The 21,835-nt window shown below is 51.7% G+C and overlaps 1 protein-coding gene across 1 annotated transcript in view; it reads right to left on the reverse strand.

Annotated features, from left to right (window-relative positions):
- WDR88 (WD repeat domain 88) overlaps nt 1-21,835 on the reverse strand; it is a 46,904-nt gene that overhangs the window by 23,465 nt on the left and 1,604 nt on the right. The window contains exons 2-6 of the mRNA XM_030820242.1: nt 15,241-15,351; nt 8,134-8,222; nt 5,339-5,402; nt 4,141-4,279; nt 1,744-1,873 (exon numbers count right to left, since the gene is read on the reverse strand). Coding sequence (XP_030676102.1) covers nt 1,744-1,873; nt 4,141-4,279; nt 5,339-5,402; nt 8,134-8,222; nt 15,241-15,351 — 533 coding nt within the window. The remainder of the gene's footprint in view (nt 1-1,743; nt 1,874-4,140; nt 4,280-5,338; nt 5,403-8,133; nt 8,223-15,240; nt 15,352-21,835) is intronic.

The raw sequence follows: 21,835 nt of genomic DNA on the forward strand, positions 1-21,835 counted from the left end.
CATGTGTTCATAGCAGCATTATTCCCAATAACTAAAAGGTAGAAACAGCCTAAGAGTTCATCAACAGATGAACAGATAAACAAAATGTGGTATGTACACCTACAATGCAGTACTATTCAGTCATCAAAAGGAATAAAGTTCTTAATCCCAGCATTGTGGGAGGCCGAGGCAGGCAGATCACCTGAGGCCAGGAGTTTGAGACCAGCCTGGCCAACATGGTGAAACCCCGTCTCTACTAAAAATACAGAAATTAGCCAGGCATGGTGGCGGGTGCCTGTAATCCCAGCTACTCAGGAGGCTGAAGCAGGAGAATCACTTGAACCCATGAGGTGGAGTTTGCAGTGAGCCAAGATGGCACCACTGCACTCCAGCCTGGGTGACACAGCGAGACTAAGTCTCAAAGGAAAAAAAAAAAAAAAAGGAATGAAGTTCTGATGTTCTGATGCAGGCTACAACACAGATGAACCTTGAGGACATTATTTTAAGTGAAATAACCCGATCATAAGAGGACAAATAATGTATGATGCTACTTATATGAAATATCTAGAATAGGCAAATTCATAGAGACAGAAAGTAGAATAAACGTTACCCAGGGCTGGGGGCATGGGGAATGGGGAGTTATTGCTTAATGGGTAAGAGCTTCTGTCTGAGATGATGAAATTGTTTTGGAAATAAACAGTGGTGACGGTTGCACAACACTGTGAATGTAATGAATGCCAGAGAACTGCACACTTAAAAATGGTTAAAATGTCATGTTTTATGTTGTGTATATATATATATATATATATATATATATATATATATATATATATTTTGAGACAGAGTCTCACTCTGTCACCTAGGCTGGAGTGCAGTGGCACAGTCTTGGCTTACTGCAACCTCCGCCTCCCGAGTTCAAGCAATTCTCCTGCCTCAGCCTCCCAAATAGCTGGGATTACAGGTGCCCGCCACCACGCCCAGCTAAGTTTTGTATTTTTAGTAGAGATACGGTTTCACTATGTTAGTAGAGATAGGCCAGGCTGGTCTCGAACTCCTGACCTCAGGTGATCCGCCCCCCCTTGGCCTCCCAAAGTGCTGGGATTACAGCCGTGAGCCACCAAGCCCAGCCCCCAAAATTTTTTTAATGATAATGTAATATCTCCCAAACGACTGAATTCATTTTATTTATATATTTTTTTAGACAGGGTCTTACTTCATTGTCCAGGCTGGGGTGCAGTGGTGCAATCATAGCTCACAGCAGCCTCAAACTCCTGGGCTCAAGCAATCCTCCAGCCTCAGCCTCCTGAGTAGCTGGGACTACAGGTGTGTGAGACCACACCCAGCTAATTTTTAAATTTTGTGTAGAGACGTGGTCTCGTGACATTGCCCAGGCTGGTGTTGAACTCCTGGCCTGAAGTGATCCTCCCACTTTGGCCTCCCAAAGCTCTGGGATTACAGCCATGAGCCATAAGCCCAGCCAGACCTTCCCATTTTACAGGAGATGCTGGAACTTCACATTTTGTGGACTTCTCTGCACAATGGTTTCCACTAGTGGCTCACATTGAAACAAATGCATCTGAGGCCCAGCCCAGCCCACAGGCCACAGCTGGCTCCCTCCTGCCTGACTGTCCCCAGCCTCCTCAGAGCACCCATGACCAAGCTACAGACGTGTCCACATGGACGCTGGCTTGTGTGGAATCCAGGAGGGCATGAATGGGGACGCCCCGCCCAAACTCCCTTCTGGCCTCCTGGGGCCCAACTCACTTAGTGATGGTGAGCAGCGTGGCCTGGGATGTAACATCCCAGATTTTGATGCACCTGTCCAGTGAGACAGAAGCCACCCTCTGGCTGTCGGGGTCAAAGCAGCATGACGTGATGGACCTTGTGTGATGATCTGCAGAACACGGAGGAAAGGGACTCGAGACCACGCCTTCCACATGCTGGGCTGGAGGACTCCCACGACTTCCCCAGCCAGCGACGATTACAAAACACAATTCCAGTTTTCATCAGGAGCTACGCACCTGCACAAACATTCCTGAGTGACTACTACGTCCCAGGCTTTGAACCGGGAGCACAGCTGGTTCCCCGCCCCCACAGAACTCCCAGTCTGATGGAGGAGACCCCCCGGAGCAGGCAATGACCTGCCACATGCCACGAGTCATGAGACGAGTGCACGGGCCACCAAGGCCCAGACAACAGAAGCCCAGCCACCCTGAGGGGTCCAGGAAAGGCCTGAAAAGCCAGCGAGGGAAGCAGAAATGGAAGAGCACTCCAGGAAGAAGGAACAGTGCTTGCGAAGGCCTGGGCCGGATCATGGAGCAGTGTGGGGCAAAGCTGGAGGCTGAAGCGTGGTGGGGGCAGAGTGTCAGGTGGGTTATTAGGGACTATTAGGGAAGCTGTGGGGCAGCGCACATGGCATGGTGCCACATTGATAAAAAGAAACACAAAGCACATATGAGAAGCAGTGTTGTGTGTGCAAACATGTGTATGCACAGGCATACACACAGGGTTCAGGAAGGCCACCCAGCAATATATGGTTCATAACAGGTGCCTCTGGGGAGGAGACAGGACAGACACAGCAGCCTTTTGCTTTTTTATTTATATAATGAATGATTTTTTTATTTTTGAGACAGGGCCTCGCTCTGTTGCCTGGGCTGGAGCACAGTGGCGTGATCTCGGCTCACTGCAACCTCTACCTCCTGGGTTCCAGCAATTCTGCCTCAGCCTCCCGAGTAGCTGGGATTACAGGCGCCTGCCACCACGCCCGGCTAATTGTTGTATTTTCAGTAGAGACAGGGTTTCACCATGTTGGCCAGGCTGGTCTCAAACTTTTGAGTTCAGGTGATCCACCGGCCTCAGCCTCCCAAAGTGCTGGGATTACAGGCATGAGCCACCGCGCCCAGCCCATAATGAATGTCTTTACAATGATTACACATTTTTTTTAACTTTAATTTTAGATAATTGTAAACTCACATGGAGGTGTAAGGAATAACAGAGAAATCACCCATGTCCTTCACCCAGCATCCCCCATGGGAACATGTGGCATCATCGTCACACAGTGTCCCAACCAGGAAACTGTCATACAACAATCACCAATCCTATATTTTAAAAATAGGCCGGGCACAGTGGCTCATGCCCATAATCCCAGCACTTTGGGAGACCGAGGCGGGCAGATCACCTGAGGTCAGGAGCTCGAGACCAGCCTGCCCAACATGGTGAAACCCCGTCTCTACTAAAAATACAAAAATTAGCTGGGCATGGTGGCAGGTGCCTGTAATCCCAGCTACTCAGAAGGCTGAGGCAAGGAGAATCGCTTGAACCCAGGAGGTGGAGGTTGAGGTGACCCGAGATCGCGCCACTACACTCCAGCCTAGGAGACAGAGCAAGACTCCATCTCAAAAAAGAAAAAAGAAAAAAAAAGATACAGGTAGGCTGGGTGAGGGGGCTTCTGCCTATAATCCCTCACTTTTGGAGGCTGAGGCAGGAGGATCACTCGAGGCCAGGAGTTTGACATCAGCCTGGGCAACACAGCGAGACTCTGTTAATGTTAACTCTGTTAATGTTAATGTTAAGAAGTCTGAGCCTCCACTCAATAAAAGATTAGGCTTTCAATGACCACATGAGGTTGGAGCCGAACATTGTGTCATTTGTTAAAAGCACAAGACTGAATGAATGGAAAAGCATTAACTGAAGAGGATCAGTTTTGGTGTGTTTTTTGGGTTGTTTTTTGTTTTTGTTTTTGTTTTTTTTGAGATGGAGTCTCACTCTGTCTCCCAGGCTGGAGTCCAGTGGCTCAATTTCAGCTCATTACAATTTCCACCTCCGGGCTCAAGTGATCCTCCCACTTCAGCCTCCCAAGCAGCTGGGGCTACAGGTGCACGCCATCACACCTGGCTAATTTTTGCATTGTTTTTGATAGGGACAGGGTTTCACCCTGTTGCCCAGACTGGTCTCAAACTCCTGGGCTCAAGCAACCTCCCAAAGTGCTGGGATTACAGGTGCAATCCCAGCCACCGCACCTAGCCTAGTGTCCCAGCTTTAATGACGTGCTTCATACCATTACAGTTTCACCAAATAAAGCAATGGAAGGTCACCGTCAGTCAGTGACAAGTGGCTATTCCTATGGCAGACTGAAGAGACAGGGAGCCCGCACACCCTCACCTTTGATGACGGAAACAGTGGTGATGTTCTCAGCATCCATTATGCAGATTCCATGATCCACGTCGAAGCCTGAGACCACGTATTTACCATCAGGAGAAAACTTACAGGAGACGATGAAGGTATCATACCTGACCTTCCACTGAAATGAGCCAGCAATCAAAAGGTTGTTTTAAGCCAGGTGTGGTGTGTCGCACCTATAAACCCAGTGCTTTTGGAGGCCGAGGCTGGAGGATCACTTGAGACCAGGAGCCTGAGACCAGCCTGGGCAACATGCAAGATCTCCATCTCTACAAAAGTAAAAAATTAGCCAGGTGTGGTGGTGCTCGCCTGTAGTCCCAGCTACTTGGGAGGCTGTGGCAGGAGGATCATTTCAGCCCAGGAGTTTGAGGCTGCAGTGAGCTATGATGGCGCCACTGCACTCCAGCCTGGGTGACAGAGCTTGCAAGACCCTGTCTCTGAAAATCATCATCATCATCATCATAAAATAAAAACTTGGCTTACTTTGTCTTTCTAAAAATGTTTACAATGAATATAAACTGACCTTTGCACTAACAAGAAAGGTTGTTTTTAAGGAAAGGAAGGAGGAAAGGACAGGAAAGGCCTGTAGGAGCTGAGAGGGAGGGACAGCAGGGGTGGGGCAGGAGACCCCGAGGAGGCCCCTGAGCAGGGCTGAGGCTGCCTGGAGGGGGTGCAGGGCCGAGTGGGAGTCTTGAGCCTGTGGGATGGATGGAGAGTGGCCCCCTCCAAGATATAAAGAGAACAGACTGGTAAGGACCAGAACCCTGGTTCTTGGGGGCACATGGCCTTTATCCCATGGCCTCAGCCCCACTTCCTGTCTAATCAAATCCAAACATCTTACCGGGGAGCCTGGAATACCAGCCCCCACACCCCACTCCCCATTCTGGCTTCTTTCTGTGTATCCAAACCCATCCCATCCTTCAAGCAGAAGCCTTGGTTCCATCTGCCTCCTCCAGGATCTTCCTCCCCCAGTGCCCACCCTCTCACCCTCCAGACTTTTTGCAAGCAATGGCTGTTGTGGGGTGCAGTTCACATCTGTACCTTCCATCCCCAGGAACATGCTTCCTTCCTAGAAGAATGGAGTTTTGTCACCTCCCCCTACCCAGGGTCCAAGCCAAAGCTGCCTGAGGCTTGGTCAAGCCCCTGGGCTGCAACGCCCCCACTGCACAGGCATACGTACCAGCAGCTTGCCTGTCTCCAGGTCCCAGGCCCTCACTGTCTTATCATAGGATGCGGCAATGACTCTGGAAATAAGATGATGAACACTGGTTCTTTTTTTTTTTTTTTTTTTTTTTGAGACAGGGTCTCCTTCTGTTGCCCAGGCTGGAGTGCAGTGGTGCAATCCCGGCTCACTGCAACCTCCACCTCCCAGGTTCAAACAACCCTCCTGCCTCAGCCTCCTGAGTAGCTGAGATTACAGGCGCACGCCACCACGCCCAGCTAATTTTTGCATTTTTAGTAGAAACGGGGTTTTGCCATGTTGGCCAGGCTGGTCTCAAACTCCTGACCTCAAGTGATCCACCTGCCTCGGCCTCCCAAAGTGCTAGTATTATAGGCGTGAGCCACCGCACCTGGTCAAACATAGATTCTTAACAGCAGAGACAGTTAGGTCTGTGGTCCTTTCCATCCTTCCCTCCCCTCTCCTCCTTTCCTTTTCTTTTTTGAGACAGGATGTCACTCTGTCATCCAGCCTGCAGTCCAGTGGTGCAATCCTAGCTCACTGCCACCTTGAGCTTCAGGGCTCAAGTGATCCTCCTACCTCAGCCTCCTGAGTAGCTGGGACTATGGGCACTCATCATCATGCCTGGCTCACTCCTTCCTTTTCTTTCTTTCCTTTCCTTCTTTCTCTTCCTTTCTTTCTTTCTTTCTTTCTTTCTTTCTTTCTTTCTTTCTTTCTTTCTTTCCTTTCCTTTCCTTTCCTTTCCTTTCTTTCCTTTCTTTCTTTCTTTCTCCTTCCTTCCTTTCTTTCTATCTTTCTTTCTTTCTTTCTCTCTTTTCTTTTTTTTTTTTTTTTAGAGACAGAGTCTCTCTACGTTGCCCAGGCTGGTCTCTCCTGGCCTCAAGCGATCCTCCCACCTCAGCCTCCTGAAGCACTGGAATTACAAGAATGAGCCACCACACCTGGCCTGCCTATGACTTCTATGAAGACTTTTTTTCATTTTTCTAATTTAGGACCAAGATTATAAATAACACAATCATCTTTAAAAGACTGCTCCATCACCCACCCTAGGAACCATTTGGTTCTCATTGAAACTAGAGAGAACGAGCCAAGCACGGTGGCTCATGCCTGTAATCCCAACACTTTGGGAGGCTGAGGCGGGCAGAACACCTGAGGTCAGGAGTTCGAGACCAGCCTGGCCAACATGATGAAACCGCATCTCTACTAAAAATACAAAAATTAGCCAGGTGTGGTGGTGCACACCTGTAATCCCAGCTACTCGGGAGACTGAGGCATGAAAATCTCTTGAACCAGGAGGCGGAGGTTACAGTGAGCCAAGATCGCGCCACTACACTCCAGCGTGGGCAGGAGAGGCTCCATCAAAAAAAAGGAAAGAAGGAAGGAAGGAAGGAAGGAAGGAAGGAAGGAAGCAGGGAAGGAAGGAAGGGAGGGAATATAGTTTAAGAGACTACTTATTTTGTTCTGAAATGTTTTCTTGTACAAAAAAAAACATAAATGTATCCTTGTCTTCTTACATGGCACGCTTCTGTGGCAAAGTTTGTCCTCTATATAAGATAAATTCTCATGTGGGCATGGTGACTCACACCTGTAATCCCAGCACTTTGGGAGGCCGAGGTGGGTGGATCACCTGAGGTCAAGAGTTCGAGAACAGCCTGGCCAACATGGTGAAACCCCTCTCTACCAAAAATAAAAAAAATTAGCCAGCTGTGGTGGTGTGCACCTGTAGTCCCAGGTACTCAGGAGGCTGAGGCAGGAGAATCACTCAAACCCAGGAGGTGGAGGTTGCAATGAGCCGAGATTGCACCACTGTACTCCAGCCTGGGCAACAGGCAGGACTCCATCTCAAAAAAGAAAAAAAAAAAAACAAAAAACGATAAATTCCCATGAAACTTACATTTTCATACCAGTACACTACAGCGTGGGTGACAAAGCAAGACCCTATCTCAAAAACAAAATAGGTCAGGTACAGTGGCTCATGCCTGTAATTCCAGCACTTTGGGACGCCAAGGCAGGATTGTTTGAGCCTAGGAGTTTGAGACCAGCCTGGGCAACATGGCAAAACCCTATCTGTACAAAAATACAAAAATTAGCCAGGTGTGGTGGTGCACACTTGTAATCCCAGCTACTCAGGAGGCTGAGGCAAGAGGACCATTGAGCCCAAGAGTCCATGGCTTCAGTGAGCCATGTTTGCACCACTGCACTCCAGCCTGGGCAACAGAGCAGAATCCTGTCTAAATAAAAAATAAAAATTGGCCGGGCACGGTGGCTCACGCCTGTAATCCCAGCACTTTGGGAGCCGAGGCAGGCAGATCATGAGGTCAGGAGATCGAGACCATCCTGGCTAACATGGTGAAAACCCCGTCTCTACTAAAAATAAAAAAAATTAGCCAGGTGTGGTGGCAAGCGCCTGTAGTCCCAGCTACTCAGGAGGCTGAGGCGGGAGAATGGCGTGAACCCAGGAGGCGGAGCTTGCAGTGAGCCGAGATCACGTCACTGCACTCCGGTCTGGGCAACAGAGAGAGACTACGTCTCAAAAAATAATAATAAAAATAAACATAAAAAATAAAAAATTAACAAAGGCCAGGTGTGGTGGCTCATGCCTGTAATGCCAACACTTTGGGAGGCCAATGCAGGAGGAGAATCGCTTGAGGCCACAGGTTCGAGACCAGCTTAGGCCACATGGTGAGCCCCCATATCTATTACTTAAAACAAAAACAAAAATGTCACAGGCGTGCCTATTTATGGCCTGCCTGCTCGCCCTCCCTCTTCCCAGTGTAAGACGAGAGAAAGGTCACCTGCTGCTGTCAGCCGTGATGCTGCACTCTACAACAGGAGCTTTGGGCCTGTGCTCAAAATCGCGAACCACAGAACCATCTGCCGCATCCTCAAATCAACGGGAGAGAGAGGAGGAGAGAGTGGTCACTGCCGTGTTTGCCGAAGTCATAAATCGAGGTCAACATTAGCCCTTAGCTTATCTCTGGTAGCAAAATCTGAGAACCCCACAGTCCTGGGACTCTCACTCAGCTCCGAAAGAGGAAAGGACGTTGCAACATGTCCCCTGAGCAGGAAGGACACCCTTGCCATTCCTGGCATCCATGGGAAACTCCCCGGCAATTCCACAGACACCAGGTGGAAACTGGCCATGCTCGGGGCAGAGCTGCAAACAGATCATGTTTTCCTTTCCTACTGGCCAAAAAGGCTTTGCAGAATCTAGCAGTATCTTCCGGGCCAGGCACGGTGGTTCACACCTGTAATCCCAGCATTTTGGGAGGCCGAGGTAGGTGGATCACCTGAGGTCAGGAGTTTGAGACCAGCCTGGCCAACATGGTGAAACCCCGTCTCTACTAAAAATAAAAAAATTAGCTGGGTGTGGTGGCGCGCGCCTGTAGTCCCAGCTACTGGTGAGGCTGAAGCAGGAGAATCACTTGAACCTGGAAGACGGAGGTTTCAGTGAGCTAAGATCGCACCACTGCATCCCAGCCTGGGCAACAGAGCGAGCCTCCGTCTCAAAAAAAAAAAAAAAAGAAAAAAAAAGAAAATGATCGTCTTGGGGTGTGGGATCGAGGCCCATGCACGCACTCTGGGCGGGCCAGGGCCAGCTCAGGGCAGTGCCAGAATGGATCCGTGGGGCTGTGCAGCTTTAGACTCGACAGTGACACCACGTGGCCAAGAGCAGGAACAGCGGCTGTGCACACATAGGCCTAGTCCCTCCACTCTGGGCATTTGGAAGCAGGATCCCACCCGTGGACCCAGACAATTTAAAGGGGAACTACTGGTTAGACTTCAAATGAATGAGGGAAAGGGGGTCTAATAAATAGTTGGAAAATAAAGGAGATGTGACAATATTTGGCGTCTAGGTTTATGGTGAGTACATATTCAGTATTTTGGTACAGTCCCAATTTCATAAATGTATGCGGACGTGCGTGGACAAGAAAAAAATACCTATGCCAACATTTTCACAGCCGTTAACTCTGAGGTCATGGAAAGATGAGTTTTTTTTTCTTTCTTGTGTTTTCATGTGTTTCCTGTAATAAAATCATATTACCTTTGTAATAATATGAGAAAAACTACCAAACTTTTTTTTATTTTTTTTTTGAGAGAGGGTCTTGCTCTATCACCTAGGCTGGAGTGCAGTGGCAAGAACACGGCTCACTGCACCCCTTGGCTTCCTGGGCCAAAGCCATCCTCCCATCTCAGCCTCCCAAGTCGCTAGGACCACAGGCATAGGCCACCACGCCTGGCTAATTTTTTTGTTTTTGGTAGAAACAAGGTCTCACTATATTGCCCAGGCTGGTCCCAAACTCCTTGGCTCAAGCGATCCTCCTGCCTCAACCTCCAAAAGTGCTGGGATTACAGGCGTGAGTTATTGTGACCAGCCTTTTTTTTTTTGACACTGGATCTCACTCTGTTGTTACCCAGTCTTGAGTGCAGTGGTGCAATTATGGCTCACTGCAGGCACCACCTCCTCGGCTCCAGCAATTCTCCCATCTCAACTTCCCGAGTAGCTGGGACTACAGAAGTGCACCACCATGCCTGGCTAATTTTTTATTTTGTAGAGATGAGGGTCTTACTACATTGCCCAGGCTGGTCTCAAACTCTTGGCCTCAAGCAACTCTCTCGCCTCAGCCTCCCAAAGCACTGGGATTACAGACGTGGGCCATTGTACTCAGCTTTCAGGGAGGCTTAAACCCTTTCTTAATCCTCTGGGGTGACTGAGAGGCCCCAGGGGCAAGGGAGCCTCTCCCCTTGTCAGGGGATGGGATGGTAACTTGCCACCTGTGCAGTCCACCTTGCATCTTCCAATTCTCCCACATTATACCCACCCCCCGGCCTTTTTTTTTTTTTTTTTTTTTTGTAGAGACAGGGTTTCACCATATTGGCCAGGCTGGTCTCGAACTACTGACCTCATGATCCACCCACCTGGGCCTCCCAAATTGCTGGGATCACAGGTGTGAGCCACTGCGCCCGGCCTTTCTTTCCCCTTTTGAGTTGGCAGAAGGGCCCCCCCGGGGCTGCTGTCTGTGTTGGCCAAAGGGCTCTTGTCTCCATGAAGGGAAAGATGCCTGTTTTCACCTTGGTTGTTGTCCCAAGATTAGAGACCCTAATCTTGGAGAGGCCCTCGGTCCCCACAACAGCCTTCTTGCTCTCGTTCCCTGCCTGTTCCATGCCCCATCCACAATGCAGGCACTGTCACCTCTGCCACCTCGTATGCCCTCCTTCCCATGAGCCGTCCTTCTCCACGTCCCAGGAAGTGCATCCAAGTGTTCCCCACCCGCACCACGGACTGCTTCCAGCCCTCCTCCCTCCACCACCTTCTCCAGGCAGCCCCTCACCCCTGTGCTCCCTCCCTCTGCCCTCCTAGTGCCTTCGCCCCTTGTCCCATAAATCGCCACCTCTCTTCTGAGCCCCTGCCTTAGCTGGTCCCATTGGCTGCCACTCCAGAGACCTGTCTCCTCCCCTGGCTCTCTTCTTCCATCTTCGTCCCGTCCTGCTGGCTCCTTGAGACCCTCAGCTGTGGCTCCCACCATGCGCTCCATGTCCCTCCATAGGGGGTGAACCCATAACCCTACACAGTCATCTCCTCTTGTCACAGTATCTTGGCCAAAATCTCCCCTGGCCTCCCCTCTCTGCCTCACCCACTGACCCCATTTCCAGTCCCTGCCCCCAGCAACACCTCAAATCCAAATACCTTTTAAATCTTTTAAAAGCCCCTTTTCCTCTAGGTGCAGTGGCTCACACCTGTAATCCCAGCACTTTGGGAGGCCAACGCAGGCAGATCACCTGAGGTCAGGAGTTTGAGACCAGCCTGGCCAACATGGTGAAACCCCATCTCTACTAACAATACAAAAACACAAAAATTAGCCGGGCGTGGTGGCAGGCTCCTGTAATCCCAGCTACTTCAGAGGCTGAGGCAGGAGAATCACTTGAACTCAGGAGGCGGAGGTTGCAGTGAGCTGAGACCACACCATTGCACTCCAGCCTGAGCAACAAGAGCAAAACACCATCTCAAAAAAACAAACAAAAAACCCTTTTCCCCTCTTTGGAGATTATTGTGAATAACTTGGAAAGTCCACAAATGTACAGAGAAGCTGGGAAAAATATTCTTAATCCTATGCCCAATCTCCCTCTAATATATTGCCACCTTTTTTCTGGTCATTTAAAAATAAGTTTGGGGCTCCCAGTGTTTTGGGAGGCCAAGGAGGAAGGATGGCTTGAGGCCAGGAGCTCAAGACCAGCCCAGGCAACATAGGGAGATCCCATCTCTACAAAAAATGATAATATTAGCTGGGCACGGCAGCCTGTTCCTGCAGTCCCAGATACTCAGGAGGCAGAGGTGGGAGGATCACTTGAGCCCAGGAGGTTGAGGCTGCAGTGAGCCATAATTGCACCACTGCACTTCAGCCTGGGCAACAGAGTGAGATCCTGTGTCAAAAAAAAAAATGTGCTCCCACACCTGTAATCCCAGCACTTTTGGAGGCTGAGGCAGGAGAGTCGCTTGAGCCAAGGAGTTTGAGACCAGCCTGGGCAATGTAGTGAGACCCTGTCTCTACGAAAAACAAAAAAATTAGCCAGGCATGATGGTGTGTGCCTGTGGTCCCAGCGACTTGGGAGGCTGAGATGGGAGAATGCCTTTAGCCTAGGAGGTAAAAGGTGCAGTGAGCCGTGTTCTTGCCACTGCACTCCAGCCTGGGTGATAGGGCAAGACCCTGTCTCAAAAAAAAAAAAAAAAATGTGAGTTTGGTAGTTTTTCTCATATTATTACAAAGGTAATATGATTTTATTACAGAAAACACATGAAAACACAAGAAAGAAAAACATTCATCCTTCCATGATCCCAGAGTTAACAGTTGTGAATATGTTGGCATGTGTCTTTTTTTTTTTTTTTTTTTGAGACGGAGTCTCCCACTGTCGCCCAGGCTGGAGTGCAGTGGTGCAATCTCGGCTCACTGCAACCTCCGCCTCCCAGGTTCAAGCAATTCTCCTGTCTCAGCCTCCTGAGTAGCTGGGACTATAGGCACCTGCCACCACACCCAGCTAATTTTTGTATTTTTGGTAGAGATGGGGTTTCACCACATTGGTCAGGCTGGTCTTGAACTCCTGATCTCAGGTGATTCGCTCGCCTCGGCCTCCCAAAGTGCTGGGATTACAGGCGCGAGCCACCACGCCCAGCCGACGTGTGTCTTTTTTCTTGTCCACACATGTCCACATACATCTATGAAACTGGGACCTTGGTGGCCCATGCCTGAAATTCCAGCACTTTGGGAAGCTGAGGTGGGAGGATTGCTTGAGGCCAAGAGTTTGAGACTAGCCTGGGCAATGTAGCAAGACCCTCATCTCTACAATATAAAATATAAAAAATTAGCTAGGTGTGGTGGTGCACTCCTGCAGTCCCAGCTACTCGGGGTGTTGAGATGGGAGGATTGCTTGAGTCCAGGAGGTTGAGGCTGTGGTGAGCCATAATTGCACCACTGCACTCCAGCCTCGGTGACAGAGAAAGACTCTGTCTCTAAAACAAACAAAAAATTCCTCTAGTGTTATCCTGTGGGGTGTGGGGGTGAGGCTCCCAGAGAAACCAGTAGTTTTTCTAACAAGATCTTGAGGCTCTGGGCTCTGTGGGCCAGGTGTCCATAAGGACAGCTACAGAGGGCGGGAGTAGAGATGAGTTGAGCCCCCGGGCAGCCCCTTCACACAACTGGTCCTGTGCAGCAGGGGCAGACCCAGGGAGGCCCAGGAGGTCATGCAACCCCCCAGGGTCACACAGCTGGTAAGTCCTAAACGTGGAGTCCACCACAAACCCTCCTGCCCAGTTGGCATGGCCTTGGCACAGATTATATCTTGTGGCTGTGTGTGTGTGTGTGTGTGTGTGTGTGTATGCATATTTTCTCCCCTTTCCATTTCACAAAAGAACAAGTATGAAGTTATAGGCCAATGGTCTTAAATTCATGAAAAACAAACAAACAAACAAAAACAGACAATAGTGGGGAATGACTGATAATGTCTCAAAAAAATCCTGTGTTCCAAACCCTTAAATCCTTTTCCCTGTACCACCCTAAGAGCCACTCAACTGATGTCTTTATTTCCGATCTCCATGTGAATATCTGTCCCCCTAGCAGGAAATACCACAGAAAACATTCCCTCGAGGTCGTCTGTAGGGTGAGGGGCTATCCTCTTCCCCATTACCCAAACCAGAACCCAGGAACCAGCCTCAACTCCCTCCACTCCTGTCCCTGAAGCCAGATGCTGCAAAACTCACAACTGACTGTCCTCTCCCATGATTCCCAGCCCCAGCCACACAGCCTTCTGCGGCCTGGCCCCATGGCCACTGCCTTCCTCCAGCCCTGCTCCTCCCCAGCCCTCCTGAGTGACCTGCACTGCCCGGGCCTGCTGGCCATACCCTGCAGTCCCCAGAAGGGCTCTAGGAGCCACCTCTGCAACCTTATGTGAACATCACAGCCCCATCCCCGGTGCCCCTGCCTCCTGCACCTTGGGGTGCTGATCTGCATCCAGGCCTGCCTCTTCCAACCACCCCTCATGAACAGGTCCCAGGCCTGGACAACTTTCTGTCCTCTGTGACCACACAGATCTGGCCATCCAGTCTCTGTGGATGGAACTCAGTTTTCCAGATGAGGAGACCCAGAGAGATGACATCCTAGGCCCCAAACACAGCCAGGACTTCCATTCTCTGACAGGAGTGTGGGGTGGCTGGGCGCGGTGGCTCACACCTATAATCCCAACAATTTGGGAGGCCAAAGCAGGCAGATCACTTGAGGCCAGGAGTTTGAGACCATCCTGGCCAACATAGTGAAACCCTGTCTCTACTAAATATAAAAAAAAATTAGTTGGGCATGGTGGCATGCCTCTGCAGTCCCAGCTACTAGGGAGGCTGAGGCAGGAGAATCACTTGAACCCGGCGGCAGAAGTTGTAGCGAGCCGAGATCATGCCACTATACTCCAGCCTGGGTGACAGAGCAAGACTGTCTCAAAAAAAAAAAAAAGAAAGAAAGAAAAAAAAAGGTGTGGGGGCCGGGCACGGTGGTTCACACCTGTCATCCCTGCACTTTGGTAGGTTGAGGCAAGTGGATCATCTGAAGTCAGGAGTTTGAGACCAGCCTGGCTAACATGGTGGAACTCTGTCTCTACTAAAAATATAAAATTAGCCAGGAGTAGTGGCGCATACCTGTAGTCCTAGCTACTCAGGAGGCTGAGGCAGGACAATCACTTGAACCCGGGAGTTGGATGTTGCAGTGAACTGAGATCATGCCATTGTACTCCATCTGGGCGACAAGAGCAAAACTCGGTCTCAAAAAAAAATAAAAAAAATAAAAGGCCAGGTGCTGTGGCTCATGCCTATAATCCCAGCACTTTGGGAGGCCGAGGTGGGTGGATCACCTGAGGTCAGGAATTCAAAACCAGCCTACCAATATGATGAAACCCCCATCTCTACTAAAAAAAAAAAAAAAAAAAAAAAAAAAATACAAAATTAGCTGGGTGTGGTGGCACATGCCTGCTGTAATCCCAGCTACTTGAGAGGCTGAGGCAGAAGAATTGCTTGAACCCAGGAGGTGGAGGTTGCAGTGAGCCAAGATCACGCCATTGCACTCCAGCATGGGCAACAAGAGCAAAACTCCGTCTCAAAAAACAAAAAAAAACCGTGTGGCGCTGTCAGTCCAGAGGTCTCCATCCCATTCCCACTGTTTCCAGGCCCACAAGCTGGCAGCAGCCACCCTAACTTCATCTAGGCTGGGCTCTCACCTTCCCTTCTTTCTGGTACTTTGCTCAGAAGACCTGCAAACCAGGACCCACAAGTGCCTGCGAGTTCAGTGCTGGGGAACTCGACACAGGAGGTGCCTAAGCTTAGGAAAGGTTTTCGCTCCAGGAGCACCTAACAGCGGGCCACCTACCCACAGCTTCACGGTGCAGTCATAGGAGCCACTGAGGAGCTTTGTGTCATCCACACAGAAGTGGCAGGTGCTCACAGCGTGCTCGTGCCCACTCAGAATTTTAAATGGGATCTGAAAAAAGGAGAGACCAGATGAGCTAAACATGTTGCAGGACACAAGATCAATGTACAACAGTTAATTTTGTTTCTAAACACTTGCAATAAACCACCTGGAAAAAAATGAATTTAAAAAATTCTGGCCAGGGGGGTGGCTCACGTCTGTAATCCCAGCACTTTGGAAGGCCGAGACAGGCAGATCACCTGAGGTCAGGATATCGAGACCAGCCTGGCCAACATGGCAAAACTCCATCTCTTTTAAAAATACAAAAATTAGCCGGGCATGTTGGTGCATGCCTGTAATCTCAGCTACTCGGAGGCTGAGGCAGGAGAATCACTTGAACACAGGAGGCAGAGGTTGCAGTGAGCCAAGATTGCACCACTGCACTCCAGCCTGGGCGACAGAGTGAGACTCCATCTGAAAAAAAAAAAAAAAAAAAAAAAATCTCTGGCTGGGCACAGTGACTCATCCCTGTAATCCCAGCACTCTGGGAGGCTGGGGCAGGAGGACTGCTTGAGCTTGGGAGTTCAAGACCAGTCTGGGCAACATAGTGAGACTGTACAAAATTGGAAAAAAAAAAGAAGAAGAAGAAGAAAGAAAATGAGCCAGGCATGGTGGTGCACACTTGTAGCCCAGCCACTCAGGAGGCTGAGGCGGGAGGACTACTTGAGCCCAAAAGGTTAAGGTTACAGCGAGCTATGATTGCAGCACTGCACTCCAGCCTGGGTGACAGAGCAAGACCCTGCCTTTAAATAATTAAAATCAAAATTTTAAATGGGCAAATGATTTGCTTTTTTTGTTTTTTTTTTTAATTTTTTTTGCACACAAAAACAATAAACATTTTCTAAAAATACATACAAACAAAAAGATGCGTATCAAACATATTAGGAAGGTTACACATGGGAAGTCGCGGAATAGAAATGGGGGGTGGGAGTTAAAATAAATGAGAGAGGGACTTTATATGGATCAGTGATAATAACTCAATCCTCTATTTGACAAAGAAGAGGGAGAAGGAAGAGGAAGAAAAAGAAAGTGGGATAAAGGATCAGAAAGGGAGGAAAATAGAAAAAATTAGAGTATGACTCCAGGGTAGACCTGTTTTGTTGTCACTGAGTTGGTTGGTTGGTTTGTCTGTTGTATTTTTCATGTTTCGCCAAGTTGGCCAGACTGGTCTCGAACTCCTAGCCCGAAGTGATCAACCCGCCTCGCCCCCCAGAGTGCTGGGACCACAGGCGTGCGCCACCACGTCCAGCCCCCACATTGCTTCTGGCCTCCGTGGTAGACCTCCCAGACGGAGCGGCCCGGCAGAGGCGCTCCTCACTTCTTCCCAGACACGGGGCGGCCAGGCAGAGGCGCTCCTCACTTCTTCCCAGACACGGGGCGGCCGGGCAGAGGCGCTCCTCACTTCCCAGACGGGGCGGCCGGGCAGAGGCGCTCCTCACTTCTTCCCAGACGATAGGTGGCCGGGCAGAGGCGCTCCTCACTTCCCAGACGATGGGTGGCCGGGCAGAGGCGCTCCTCACTTCCCAGACGATGGGTGGCCGGGCAGAGGCGCTCCTCACTTCCCAGACGATGGGTGGCCGGGCAGAGGCGCTCCTCACTTCCCAGACGATGGGTGGCCGGGCAGAGGCGCTCCTCACTTCCCAGACGATGGGTGGCCGGGCAGAGGCGCTCCTCACTTCCCAGACGATGGGTGGCCGGGCAGAGGCGCTCCTCACTTCCCAGACGATGGGTGGCCGGGCAGAGGCGCTCCTCACTTCCCAGACGATGGGTGGCCGGGCAGAGGCGCTCCTCACTTCCCAGACGATGGGTGGCCGGGCAGAGGCGCTCCTCACTTCCCAGACAGGGCAGCCGGGCCGAGGCGCTACTCACTTCCCAGACGATGGGTGGCCGGGCAGAGGCGCTCCTCACTTCCTCCCGGACGGGGCGGCCGGGCAGAGGCGCTCCTCACTTCCTCCCGGACGGGGCGGCCGGGCAGAGGCGCTCCTCACTTCCTCCCGGATGGGGCGGCCGGGCAGAGGCGCTCCTCACCTCCCAGACGGGGCGGCCGGGCAGAGGCGCTCCTCACCTCCCAGACGATGGGTGGCCGGGCAGAGGTGCTCCTCACCTCCCAGACGATGGGTGGCCGGGCAGAGGCGCTCCTCACTTCCCAGACGGGGCGGCCGGGCAGAAGCGCTCCTCACTTCCCAGACGATGGGTGGCCGGGCAGAGGCGCTCCTCACTTCCCAGACGATGGGTGGCCAGGCAGAGGCGCTCCTCACTTCCCAGACGATAGGTGGCCGGGCAGAGGCGCCCCTCACCTCTTCCCAGATGGGGCGGCCGGGCAGAGGCGCTCCTCACTTCTTCCCAGACGGGGCGGCCGGGCAGAGGCGCTCCTCACTTCCCAGATGGGGCGGCCGGGCAGAGGCTCTCCTCCCTTCCCAGACGATGGGTGGCCGGGCAGAGGCGCTCCTCACTTCCCAGACGATGGGTGGCCGGGCAGAGGCGCTCCTCACTTCCCAGACGGGGCGGCCGGGCAGAGGCGCTCCTCACTTCCCAGACGATGGGTGGCGGGGCAGAGGCGCTCCTCACTTCCCAGACGGGGCGGCTGGGCAGAGGGGCTCCTCACTTCTTCCCGGACGGGGCGGCCGGGCAGAGGCGCTCCTCCCTTCTTCCCGGACAGGGCGGCCGGGCAGAGGCGCTCTTCACTTTCCAGACGGGGCGGCCGGGCAGAGGCGCTCCTCACTTCTTCCCAGACGGGGCGGCCGGGCAGAGGCGCTCCTCACTTCCCAGATGGGGAGGCCGGGCAGAGGGGCAGCCGGGCAGAGACGCTCCCCACCTCCCAGACAGGGCGGTGGCCGGGCAGGGGCTGCAATCCCAGCACCCTGGTAGGCCAAGGCAGGCGGCTGGGAGGCGGAGGCTGCCGCGAGCCCAGACCACGCCACCGCACTCCAGCCCGGGCAACACCGAGCACCGGGTGAGCGAGACTCCGTCTGCAGTCCCAGTACCTCGGGAGGCTGAGGCGGGCAGAGCACTCGGCGTCAGGAGCTGGCGACCAGCGTGGCCAACATGGCGAACGCGCGCCTGCAGCCAAAGGAGAAAAAGCAGGCAGCGGTGGCGCGCGCCGGCAGTCCCAGGGAGTCCGCGGCGCGGGCAGCAGCGAGCCGAGTAGATTGCAGCCTGGGCCACAGAGGGAAAGAGAAAAGAAAGAAAGAGAGAAAGAGAGAGAGAGGGAGGGAGAGAGGGAGAGAGAGAGAGAGAGGGAGGGAGGGAGGGAGGGAGGGAGAGAGAGAGAGAGAGAGAGAGAGAGAGAGAGAAAGAAAGAAAGAAAGAAAGAAAGAAAGAAAAAGAAAGAAAGAAAGAAAGAAAAGAAAAGAAGGAAAGGAAGGAAAGGAAGGAAAGGAAGGAAAGGAAGGAAAGGAAGGGGGCAAAGGATTTGAATAGATATATCTCCAAAGAAGATATGCAAGGGCTGGGCGTGGTGGCTCACAACTATAATCTCAGCACTTTGGGAGGCTGAGGCAGGCGGATCACTTGAGGCCAGGAGTTCAAGACCAGCCTGGCCAACATGGCGAAACCCCATCTCTACTGAAAAAAAAAAAAAAATTAGCCAGCCGTCATGGTGTGCTCCTGTAATCCCAACTACTCAGGAGGCTGAGTCATGGGAATTGCTTGAACCCAGGAGGCGGAGGTTACAATGAGCTATGATCATGTCACGGCACTCCAGCCGGGGTGACAAAGTGAGACCTGTCTCAAAAAGAAAAAATATATATATATATGCAAATAGTTGATAGCACATGAAAAGATTCTCAACATCACTCACCATATCAGGAAAGTGCAAATGAAAACCACAGTGTGGCCAGGCGCAGTGGCTCACGCCTGTAATCTCAGCACTTTGGGAGACCGAGGCAGGCGGATCACCTGAGGTCAGGAATTCAAGACCAGCTTGGCCAACATGGCAAAACCCCATCTCTACTAAAAATACAAAAATTAGGCCGGGCACAGTGGCTAACGCCTGTAATCCCAGCACTTTGGGAGGTTGAGGTAGGTGGATCACCTGAGGTCGGGAGTTTGAGACCAGCCTGACCAACATGGAGAAACCCCGTCTCTACTAAAAATATAAAACTAGCCGGGCATGGTGGCGCAAGCCTGTAATCCCAGCTACTCATGAGGCTGAGGCAGGAGAATTGCTTGAACCCGGGAGGCGGAGGTTGCAGTGAGCCGAGATCGTGCCATTGCACTCCAGCCTGGGCAACAAGAGCAAAACTCCATCTCAAAAAAAAAAAAAAAAAAAAAATTAGCCAAGTGTGGTGGTAGGCACATCTAATCCCAGCTACTTGGGAGGCTAAGGCAGGAGAATCACTTGAACCTAGGAAGCAGAGGCTGCAGTGAGCTGAGATCACACCACTGCACTCCAGCCTGAGTGACAGAGCAAGACTTTGTCTTTAAAAAAAAGAAAAGAAAAGAAAGAAAGAAAAGAAAACCGAAGCGTGATACCGTGTCATATTTGTTAGGATGGCTATCATCAAAGTTCCATGACAAGTGTTGGCAAGGATGCGAATAGTTGGAAGCCTCCTACATTGCTGGTAGGAACATAAAGTAGTGCAGCCACTTTGAAAAATAGGCAGTTCGGCCAGGCGCGGTGGCTCACACTTGTAATCCCAGCACTTTGGGAGGCCAAGGTGGGTGGATCACCTGAGGTCAGGAGTTCGAGACCAGCCTGGCCAACATGGTGAAACCCCGTGTCTCTACTAAAAGTACAAAAATTAGCTGGGCATGGTAGCACATGCCTGTAATCCCAGTTACTGGGGAACTGAGGCAGGAGAATCACTTGAACCTGGGAGGCAGAGGCTGCAGTGAGCCAAGATCACGCCACTGCACTCCAGCCTGGGCAACAGAGAGAGACTCCATCTCAAAGAAAGAGAAAATGTGTCATGGCCATGCAACAGAATATTACTTGGTAATGAAAAGGGAAGGGAGCACTGCTACAGGCTACAACATGGATGAACCTTGAGGACATTATGCTAAGGAAATGAAGCCAGTCACAAGAGACCACATATGGCTTGATTCTATCGCTATAAAAGGTCTAGAATAGCCAAATCTATGGACAGAAAGTAGAATTGCCTGGTGTTGGCAGGATGGGTATTGGGGAACTGGGGAGTACAGTACTCTGTGAATACCCTAGAAACCACTGCAGCTTCTATGGTTAAATTATATGGTACGTGAATTATATCTCAGTAAAACTGGGGGAAAAAAAGAGGACAGAGCGGGGAAGCCTGAAGATGTCCCACCCCTCCCTCCCCCCGCCCGCGCATGGCCACACGTCCCAGGTTGAGCTGTGGAAGTGTGGGGGTGGGGGGAATGTTGGAGGCAAGACCAGGGGTGTGGCCTGGAAGGCAGTGTCAGGGTCCTGGGCTGGGTCGGCAGGAGGGCAGGGGTGAGGGGATGGTCGCATCAGGGTGGCAGTGGCCTTTGGGTTGCAGGTGATGCGGGGGGTGTCTGGGACGCACAGGTGGGGATGCAGAGGATGAGAGGATACCCCACCTCTAGGGGACTCGGGGACACGGGGACACTGGAACGCGGGCTCCGTTGCCAGGGAGTGTGGAGAGCTGGGACCGGGCTTTTCTCTGGGGGAGTTCGCTAACCCGGGCGGGCCGGTAGGGGCTGCACGTGCAGGGGTCCGCTCCCTACCCCAGGAGCGGCCCCAGTCCCCAGGACGTGACCTGCGCAGCCCTCCCGCACCGCCTCCGCCCCTGGCCACCCCAGCCCCCGCCGCCCCTGCAGGGTTTGGGTTATCTCTCTCATTAGGAAAACCGAACTATCATTAAAAATTGAAATTAAATTTGCTGGGTGCAGTGGCTCACGCATGCAATTCCAGTGCTTTGGGAGGCCGAGGAGGGAGGATTGCTTGACGCCAGGGGTTTAAGACCAGCATGGGCAACATAGCGAGACTGCCCCTCTCTACAAAAAAAATCAAAATTAAAATTAAATAATAATTTTTAAAATATATAATTTAATTTAAAAAATAGGAAAACAAAAAACCTAGAACTCCATCATGGAAAAACATCAGCAAGAGGGGGGAACCATTCCACTACGCCCACCACAGGCTTATGTGTAGCGTTCATTCACATGTTCCACAAATAAACCTCGAGAGCCTCCTCCCCCATGGGGCCTGGACCTGATGCTGCAGCTCAGCAACCACCTAGGAGCAAAGTCCCTAACCTCGAGGGGCCAGTTGCTGGCAGCCAGAGGACACTTTGAGGACGGAACGGGGATGTCAGACCATGGCATGAGGCACGGAGGAGACAGTGGCCCCAGCTACTTTAGATGGTCAGTCAGGGAGGGCCTCCCCAAGAGCGCAATACCGTGGGGCAGGGACCCGCCAAGAGCCCTGAGGCCAGACCTGCTTATAGGTCAGCAAGACAGGGGGATGGGGGAGGAGAACATGGAGAGGTGCCAGATTCAAAATGGCCTGGAACGCCACAGGCAGATCGCCAGACTTCATCTTAAATATGCTGGG

This window comes from Nomascus leucogenys, chromosome 10 (assembly GCF_006542625.1).
Source record: "Nomascus leucogenys isolate Asia chromosome 10, Asia_NLE_v1, whole genome shotgun sequence".
Lineage (NCBI taxonomy): Eukaryota > Metazoa > Chordata > Mammalia > Primates > Hylobatidae > Nomascus > Nomascus leucogenys.